General features: G+C 37.1%; 1 protein-coding gene across 3 annotated transcripts; it reads right to left on the bottom strand.

Annotated features, from left to right (window-relative positions):
• Nucleotides 1-389: 389 nt before the first annotated feature.
• Nucleotides 390-4,429, bottom strand: PPDPFL (pancreatic progenitor cell differentiation and proliferation factor like). Of its 3 annotated transcripts, none has more exons than XM_037802944.1 (5): nucleotides 4,219-4,429; nucleotides 3,894-4,030; nucleotides 2,220-2,297; nucleotides 2,022-2,121; nucleotides 390-1,350 (listed from the first exon to the last, which is right to left on the bottom strand). In XM_037802944.1, exons 2-5 carry the CDS (start codon nucleotides 3,946-3,948, stop codon nucleotides 1,341-1,343), a joined length of 243 nt encoding a protein of 80 aa, XP_037658872.1. In that variant the 5' UTR covers nucleotides 3,949-4,030; nucleotides 4,219-4,429; the 3' UTR covers nucleotides 390-1,340. The 3 variants fall into 3 exon arrangements, with proteins under 3 accessions (XP_037658872.1, XP_037658871.1, XP_037658870.1); XM_037802943.1 differs by having other exon boundaries at nucleotides 390-1,257; nucleotides 3,894-4,018; nucleotides 4,219-4,413; XM_037802942.1 differs by having other exon boundaries at nucleotides 390-1,257; nucleotides 4,219-4,407.
• Nucleotides 4,430-10,198: the final 5,769 nt, after the last annotated feature.

Here is a 10,198-nt window from a genome sequence, read left to right as displayed (position 1 = left end):
GCTATCAAAACTATATCTTCAAAAGCTTAACTAGTGGAATCTCAACGTATTATTTCAGAGGACCCTAGCAGAAATTGTCAAAATCTTGTTACATATGATACAGGGACCCAAACCAAGTCAAATAATACTTCATATTATCACATTAGAATAATCACAGCACATCTCAAATTGTTTGGAGTTATAAACCCCTTCTAGAATATTAGCCTTCACTATTATCAACCCAAAAGGCAAAATTTTAGAATAATTGTGTATAATTTTATATATATATTATTTATATATAATATTTTCAGTTGAAACTCATTTAGTATCATCTACCCAAATACTAAGGAAGGAAGAGAATATTCTACCCAATGTGGAGAATATGCACATTGAGAAATGTTATTTCAGTGTTGCTTTTTATAATAACATTTATTATTTTCTAATTATGCACAGAAAACTGGTCATATTAAAAAATTGAAAAAATACAGAAAAAACATAATGGAGAAAATGAAAAGTATCCATAATCCCATCATCTCCAGAAATAGCCACAGTTAACAATTTATGTATTTCCTTCCAAACTACTCTTATGCATACATACCTTTTTAATACAATGAAAATCACATACTATATATAGTGGGTTATCCTGCTTTTTTCACTCAAAATTGCATCATCATAATTTTCCATGTTGTTAGAAATTATTTAAAATAATTAATTCTAAGGTTTACACAGTAACCAATTGTATAGATGTACCATCCCCTATTTAGCTTTCCTTATGAATATTTTTATTTCCTACTTTCACAATTAACAGTATGATTTTCACAACTCTTTGTCTCCACCTCTGAGTTCAAAGCCCTTAAGACCATTATCATGGTTAAGTAGAACTGCTTCAGTTTTAAGACATACTAAATCATTCAGCAGACATAAAAATGAGTCCGACAATTTTTTCAATAAAAATAATATGGGTAATCAATATTTATTATGAATAGCTTCTTTTGAAGACTATTTTCACTTTATAGGGTGAGTGCTTCCAAAGGGCACTTTTCCAATGCTCTCCCTGTGGCTGATAATGCTGCAGTGATGTTCTTAATGATGAGCAAAATGGCGCCCGTTTTTGCTCTATCTACAGATGTTGTGATCTTGTCTCATCAGTGAGATCTCAGGCAGGTTTTGCCTTCTCACAATGCAGAAGAATCATCTGGTATAGCCTGAGTGCTGAAGGGTATGTAGTTCCACAGTAGTGTAACAAGTCCTCTTGATTGTCAGAATCAACTGTGAATGCTGTGGAAAACATTCAACTATTGACAACATGTTCACTGAATGGAATACAGAGATGATTAGCCGTGAAAATGCTTATCTGTCCTTCAGGTTGACTTTACAGTCAAAGTAAAGTGGAGAAAAAAGTGAAACACTTTTCAACAACTTACTTTGATTTTAAATATTTATTCTAATTCAAAGACCATTGGTTTAACATCAGAATTTATGAACTCCATTAATATATATTCTTTTGAATCCATTTGGTAGAAAGTCATTAGTAACATGTCTAATAAACCCCAAGTAAGTACTTTCTAAGACATGTAAGACTAAGAACTGTGCTATGTTAGAGTTGGACATTTTTGGAAATGATTTTAGACAAACCCTTCAATTCTAGTCTTCTATCTAATAATTGGCACCACTGCAGAAGTTAACCAAAAACAACAGGAGGACTGAACTAGGTTATCTAGGACAAAACTAGACAATTCTTACTTTTCAATGAAGGAATTGAAAAAAAAAATTTAGAACTTTGCCAGACTCCCAATCCCTTCCCTCATAAACTATGATAAAATTGGCAAATGACTTTTCCATCATACTTTAGTGATTAAATCAGATAGAGTGCTCATGATCAAACTGCTAGTTAGCAAGAATAAGGGAGCAACTATTTTCTCCATCCCTTTAGGATGCTTCATAATAAAGCTTCAAGAAACAGAGATATGGTTTTCCTTACTTATTGAATGAAGCAATGTAGGTAGTAATTAAAGCTCTTATCACAAAAATCTAAAACTTACCCTTTAGCAGACAGATCTTTTCCTCCTACATTTGAAGTTACAGATTCAGAATGGAAAAACCACTTAGAACACCAGGTGGATTCTGCTACATCGGGTAACCCTATGAAATAAAATATGTATTTCTCCCTTATCAAACACATTTCAGAGTTTAGAAACAAAGGGAAATAGTGAGGGTGATGCTGAACAGAAACCAAATACCTTGCTGGGATTTGTCATGATCTATGACGTTAACCGGATCAGAGCCAGAAAAAGAACTAACTGAAGAAACACTGGACTCTGTAGGAAACACAGGACAAATAAACAAACAACAGTGCAGACACACACACATTATTTATATATAAACTCTCAAGCAGCATGGTTTAAAATCATTTACTCACAGCTTATGAATTCATGAACTTAAAAATTGATCAAATTATTAATTAATAAAAGAGCTTCCACATTAAGGCATATTATATTTTCTACTAATAAGTCATGTATCTTTCCATGGTAAAATCTCTCTCTTTCTCCGCCCGTCTCTCTCTCACTCTCTTTCTCTCTCTCTCTCTCCATTTCTCTCTTTCTCTTCCTCTCTCTCTCTCACACACACTATGCATGCACATTCATGCAACCACAAACAATATACCTCTCTCTCCACAGATACAGCTAGATATATAGAATTTCAGATGTACTAAAAATGTCATCAAATTCAAAAATGTAGGAAGTACAAAATCAATAATAAATATTATTATACATTAGAGAAAGATCTAAAGACATGATAGATTTTTAAATAGATACTTAAATACCGAACAAAAGGTTGTCACAATTAGAAATTAAGGAATTATTTTAGAAGTAATAACACTTTAATCTTCTTGTTAGGCTTGTCTTTTAAACCTATGAATCTTTTAAAAGATCAGAATATAAAAATAACTTCCATTGTTAGAGTATAACCAAGTGGGCTATTATCCTCTTTTTAGTCTTGTTCTCAAAAGAATATATTAACAGACATTTCCAACTCCCGTGCTACAACCCTGATGTAAGTTTTCTACATGTTGCTAGCATAGAGGCTCTCAATAAATGCTAATTTTTTCCTGAAATGCTCAATATCTAGACATTTCATTTTATGTCTAGAAAATAGCTGCAATTTTCTATTCAGTCCTGAATGTGCTCAGGTAGATACATATTTAAAAAAATAAATAAATAAAAAATGCTAATTTTTTCCTGAAATGCTCAATATGTAGACATTTCATTTTATGTCTAGAAAATAGCTGCAATTTTCTATTCAGTCCTGAATGTGCTCAGGTAGATACATATTTAAAAAAATAAATAAATAAAAAATGCTAATTTTTTCCTGAATGCGCAATATGTAGACATTTCATTTTATGTCTAGAAAATAGCTGCAATTTTCTATTCAGTCCTGAATGTGCTCAGGTAGATACATATTTAAAAAAATAAATAAATAAAAAATAAAAAAACAGCCATATAGACACTGGCCTATTCTCCACAGTAGAAAATTGAATTTAAAAATTCTAGAAACAGTTATGCTATCCCTTCTTTTCTATGGAACACTATTTTATATACAATCATCAACTTTGAATGCCTCCTGTGGAATGAGAGCTACACGAAATAAAAACGTAATTATGAACTGTAAGCTTATTTCAGCTTATTCATCAGCATTGATGGCTTCGTCCACGTCGTGTGGCCTCGTTAGAAAAAGGAGACGCACCGTGGGAAGCTGACTCAGTCTCCCGTGCGTCCTGTCCCGAATCTTTCCCTTGACAAGCAGCCCTCAGTCTTTGCCTTAAAATCGCGAGCACATGCCATATGGGCTAACAGTGTCCCACAAGCATTCCCCCAATGCACTTCTCAGCAGCATTCTGTAGTGAGAACCCTTACTTCGGTAGTATTGGTTCTTGGCCAGCAGGCACCCAGCGGACGGCACCGACGCCATCGCCTCCCCAGAGGAAACACCGATGAGGCTGCGCGCAGCAGCTGAGAGGCAGGGGCCGGGAATCCACCACCTGAAAGGGGAACTTTAAAAAATGCACGCAAAATTACAACAGAATGTACTGCAACAAACAAAAATGCCACCAACTTGCATATATATTTGAGGGAAAAAATGTACATTCAGCTACCAACAGTCCATACAACTTATTCCATCTGAAGCAGACCTAAGGCTCAGAGGCCGAAAGTGTCAACGCAGCCAGGTGATCGTACTCACCTGGTGTTTCCCTCCAGTTGTTTCTCTAACGTGGGCCTGAAGTTTCTTCAGAGAGCCCGCTTGGAAAGGAGGAGCTTTGGGTGATGTGGGAGAGACTGCAGGCGAGGAACTCGGCAAGACCCTGAAGGTGTTCCGGGACCCAGAGCGCGTTTATATTTAGAGGCCCGCGGCTGGCTGAAACCCGAGCTCTGGGTCAGGAGAGAGAAGACGGGCGGGGAGTGGCAACAGCCTCCACCTGCCCGCGCTCCAGCAGTCCGCAGAGCCCTGAACGGGTGAGCGTGCCAAGTTGGGCAGGAGCCAGCAGTGAAGGGCTTGCAGCAGACCTTTTTCTGGATTCACCTCTGGGAGGTCGTAGCTTATAGCTGCTGGATGCACCAGAGAGCAGGACCACCCGGACTGTGTGCATAAGACACAATCCCACACTCTACCTAAAGGGGCTCTGGGCACCACGGGGGAGAGGAAGGGACGTGTTGCAGACAGAGCCTGCAGCCTAGTTAGTTGGGGAGGTAAAACGTGCCCGTAAGACAGAGCGATGCAAGGCAGGGGCAAGACCACAGAACAATACAGAACACAGCAAAAGTTCAGATGCACAACAGCCAATCCAGGTCAAGGGGGAACATTGGTGTCTTCGTGGTGAAGGACATACACAGTAGAACTTGGTGGACTTGCATGAGACAGAAATTCCAGCCGGAATGATAAATGGCTGGTGGAAATGATGGATAGTGAGGCAAATTATAGGAATTTATAACACTGTATCAATATTATATATGGATACAAAACTAAGCATCTATTCTAATTTTAGCTTTGTTTCTTATGTAAATTAAATAAATTTAGTGTCCCTGTGAGCCATTTCCTGGATTCAGTTTACCTATGGATCAAATTGTGCCCCACCATACATTGAGGGGGTACGTTCTTAATTGCTGTTTCAATTAATTGTGTGGTTATTAGTTTTACCAGGTTCTGTATTCTATCCTGTGTCACTTTTGATAATGTACTATAAAACTATTCATGTCAGCTAGGAGTTCAAATTTGTTCAAAACGTTTATTTTAGTATAACATTATGGGTAATGCCATTAGCCTCCCTTATGTTGCTAACAAAACTTATTTCTGCCTTTTCTCTTTTTTCTTGATCAGTTTTGCTAGAGGTTTGTCTATTAAATTAGTTTTCTCAAAGAACTAACACTCGAATTGATATGGTACTCTTTTATTTCATGATTTTATATTTCATTACTTTCTGTCTTGCTTTTATTTTTCTTCCTTTTACTTACTTCACAATTATCCTTATCACTTATTTCAAAGTATTTTATAACTCCCATGATTAAAGTTCTTGAACCTTTAAATTATTTAGGAATACTTGACTGTTTACAAAAGTATAAGATTTTAAAACTATCTTTTAATTGATGATTTCTAAATCCATTTCCTTGTCTTAAGAGAATTAGTCTGATTTCTGTTCATTTCTTGAAATGGTCAGATATTCAAAAGGGTTTTTGCTGTATTTGAGAATAATAAATATTCTTCATTTATTATTCATACAGTCTTTATTTTATAAGCATCCATTATATTGTAGTACTTAATTTTGTTAAACAAATAATGTGTATACTTATTGCACTTACTAATGTGTTACTGATTGATCTCTCAGTTTCTGGTCAGATTATATCACCTAATTCTATCAATTTTTGTTTTATGTTTTGAGGCTCTGTGGATAGGTGACATAAGATCATGACTGTAATATCTTCTCAGTGGATCTTTGCTTTTACACCACCTTAACAGCATCAAAGTTTATCCTTTTGCCCCAAATTCAACTCTCTGTAATATTAATATTGGAGCACCAGCTTTTTGGTAAATAATCACAATGTATATCTTTTGCATGCCTTTACTTTCAACATACTGTTCTGTTTTGTTTTAGAAATCACTTGTGAGCATCCTTTAAGTATATATTTTTTTCTAATTCTTTCTATTTTTTAAACATGAGTTTAGTCCATTGATGCTTATTGGAATGGCTCATCTTACTGGCATCTTATTCTTCATTTCCTATATACCTATACACTTTTTGCTTCTTTTACTTTCATCTTTTCTGTTTATTTTTGGTTCAAAAGATTTTGTATAGAATTTTATTTTTCCTCTCCTCTAGAAGCAATATATTGCATTTTTATTCTGTTCATGACCATCTTCTTTTTACTAAAGGTACTCAGTGATAAACTTTTCTAGCACAATCAGTTCTGCAGTCTCACCCAATCTGTCAATCCTTTACTGCACTAAGAATGCCCATTCTGCCCAAGAGCTCATCTTTTCAATTTTGGAAAATCCTCATCTGTTTGCTTTTCAAATGTTGCTTTCCTACTGTATTAATTAGCAATTTCCACAATAATACATCATTAGAAAAACACATATGTACATACCCAACTTTCAGTAACATAAAACGATAATCATTTATTTCTTGCTTATGTATTTACAGGTTATCCAAAGAGGCTCTGTTTCAGGCAGGTCTGCAGGTTGTCTGGGGTTTGGCAGATTTAGACTTTGTTCCAGGTCATGGGCTTTGTTTAGGTCTTTTTTCATGTGTCTTCCCATGTAACTTTCATGTTTCAACCACATATATGCCTGTTTCTTAATTTTAACTTCTATATAGATTTATATGTCAGTATAGTTTTAATTTGTTGTGAATGTACTGCATTTTGAATGTATTCCACAGCATTTCTTTCAATTTGTTACTTCTCTCTTAACTATTCCAGTTTAAGTTTATCCTGTTTATTGGCTTTCTAAAATTTCAGTGACCATTTTTTCTTAATATTTCTAATTAGTGTATTTCTACATCTTTCTATCCTTGCTTTAATTCTGCCCATTCCTTAATAATTCCTTCATTTGTCTCTCTGACCATCCTAACCATGGTTGTTATGAAGTCTTGATTGGACAACTCCATAAAATTAACTTTATCTCATATATTTTCTGTCACATTGTTGGATTCTTGGTTGTCTTTCATAGCCCTAGATTTTTTCATACATTTTGGAATGTTGGTTTGCAGGCTTATTTTGAGGGGGAGATGTTTCCTTATTGTTTTGTCTCCCTCTGCTGCATCCTGTCCACCATGCCATCCCCACTCTCCCCTGCTAGTGTATTATGGCTTCACCCTCCTTCTGGATAGCGTCACCTACATTAGATGGTGTTACTTGTTCCTCTCACACATTCGATTATGACTTCCACAAAGGCAGAAACTACCTTATGACTTTCTGATTTAGCAACACGCAGCACAAAACCTGAACCATGCAGTAATTCCTTTTCTGAAACCTGAGTAAAACCCATGCATCTCCTGTGCTTGGTAATGAGAGCACATCTTAGGCTAAGAATTGAAATGTTGGAAAAGGCTTGGGCATCCATGCTATATCTAAGATGGAATGTGACTAATTTTTACCTGCTTCTTTGCTTGTTCAGGTTTTCCCAACATCTACATGCTAAAATCAGAACCAAATTTCCATTAGTATTTTGTCCTAACATTGAGATGTGTTAACAGTTCTTTCTTTTTGATGACACAAGAAGAGAATGTCCAGCTGGGATGACACAATTAAAACCAACATGGAAGATGAGCCATCCTCTAAATATTTCTAATCAGACAAGTTGCAAGATGTCCCTTATTCATTTCTCATAAAGGTTATAGAAAAAATAGGTTTAAGAAAGAACAAGAACTAGCTAAAGTAAATGCAGCCTTTCTGAATGGTGATCTATGTATAACACAAAGGATAGTGTGATGGCTGGGATCATGTGTCAACTTGACCAGGTGATGGTGCCCAGGTGTCTGTTCAAGCAAGCACTGGCCAAACCATGACTGCAAGGACATTTGTGACTGGTTAATAAACCAGAAGGCTGGTTTATTAAATCATCAGTCAGTTGGCTGCAGCTGTGACTGATTACATCAATGAAGGAAGTGTCTTCTACAATGAGAATATGTAATCAGCTGGATTTAATCCAATCAGTCGAAGACTTTTAAATGAGACAGCAAAGCATTTCCTTAGGAGTTCATCAAAGTTGGCAGTTTACTGCCTGAGGAGTTCATCAAACATCTTCATTGGAGTTGCCAGTTTGCCCACCCTACAGAATTTGGACTCATGCATACCCAGAGTTGCATGAGACACTTTTATCAACCTTATACATACATAGATAGATAGATAGATAGATAGATAGATAGATAGATAGATAGATAGATAGACAGATAATCTCTTGTTGATTCTGTGTCCCTAGAGAACCCTAATTAATAAAACTTGGTACCCAGAGTGGTTCTTAAGAAACACAATCTTAAAATGGGCTTTTATAATTGGCTTTTTACTCTGATTAGATTCAAAGGCACTGATGACTCCATTTCCAATAATCGAAATGGCACTGACAGCCCATGGTGTGAGATGGCAATGGAGATACACAAAATATCACCGTTTGAATCTCCAAAACATACACTTGTACAAAGCAAGGCTCTGAATGACAGTGTTTTTGACACCTTAACAGAGTTTTGGAGAGTTAAGAGGTATAATGTTGTTGTCTGGTTGCTCTTAGATTATGCTGGATGAAGTTATAAGAAAAAGGGATGACCTAAAGGCTTCAAATTCAAAATTTAAGCACCATATGACAGATGTAAAGGTTTTTATGCATTCCTTGAAAGAAAATCTTACTTCCTGTGGCTGCAGACTTGTGCAAGTAGCAGATTTACAATGTAAACTAAAATCTCAACTTTGCAGGGTATGTGCTCTTAAAGTGAAGATATTGATTGAAAAAGAAAGGGATCCTGAAACTTTGGATGGGGACATATGGATTGATAATAATGGCAGAGAGGACATTGGAACTCTGGATTCTGCTGAGTCTTTGTTAGATATACCCGTAGTGGTCTGTTCTGAGGAAACAGCCCCCTTACCACCAGTCTGCTCTGAGGAAACAGCTTCCCCACCTCCAGTCTGCCCTAAGGAGCCTGCCATCCAAACTGCACCTAAAGACATCAACTCTTCAGTGCCTGCTAAAACTGTAAACACCTCCCCTAAGGAAACAGCACTCACTTCTCTGTCTGGAGAGATTAATCCTCTTTCACAAGATGAAACTGCAAGAGAATGTCCTGAGGTAAATGGCTAGAAGGATACTTCTAATTCTTCTCATGACCCACCCCCCACCAACCCCTCTTTGCTTCAAGACCTATAACTAGACTAAAGTCCCAACAGGCACCGAAGGGTGAATTGCAAAGCATGACCCATGAGGATGTATGCTATACTCTAAAAGAACTGTATGAGTTTTCCAACTTATACTGAGAGAAATCAGGGGAAATCCTCCCAGTGGGCAGAACTTCAATCAGTGCACCTGGTTGTTCACTTTGCTTGGGAGGAGAACTGGCCCGAGCTATGTTTGCATACAGATTCCTGGGCTGTTGCTAATGGTTTGGCTGGAAGATTGTTGACAAAGAAGTCTGGGAAAGAGGTATGTGGATAGACCTTTCTGAGTGGGAAAAAAACATGAAGATATTTGTGTCCCATGTCAATGTTCATCAGAGGGTGACTTCAGCAGAAGACTTTATTAACCAGGTGGATAAAATGATGCATTTGGTGGATACCAACCAGCCTCTTTCCCTAGCCACTCCTGTCATTGCCCAATGGGCTCATGAACAAAGTGGTCATGGTGGTAGGGATGGCGGTTATGCATGGGCTCAGCAACATGGACTTCCACTCACCAAGGCTGACCTGGCCACAGCCACTGCTGAGTGTCCAATCTGCCAGCAGCAGAGACCCACACTCAGTCCCCAATATGGCACCATTCCCCAAGGTGATCAGCCTGCTACCTGGTGGCAGGTTGATACACTGGACCAGTTCCATCATGGAAGGGGCAATATTTTGTTCTTACTTTGAATGGACATATACTCTGGATACATATTTGCCTTCCCTGCATGCAATGCTTCTGCCAAAACTACCATCCATGGACTTATGGTATTCCACACAGCATTGCTTCTGATCAAGGA

This window comes from Choloepus didactylus, chromosome 14 (assembly GCF_015220235.1).
Source record: "Choloepus didactylus isolate mChoDid1 chromosome 14, mChoDid1.pri, whole genome shotgun sequence".
Taxonomy (NCBI): domain Eukaryota; kingdom Metazoa; phylum Chordata; class Mammalia; order Pilosa; family Megalonychidae; genus Choloepus; species Choloepus didactylus.
This window is presented reverse-complemented; position numbering and strand designations above follow the sequence as displayed.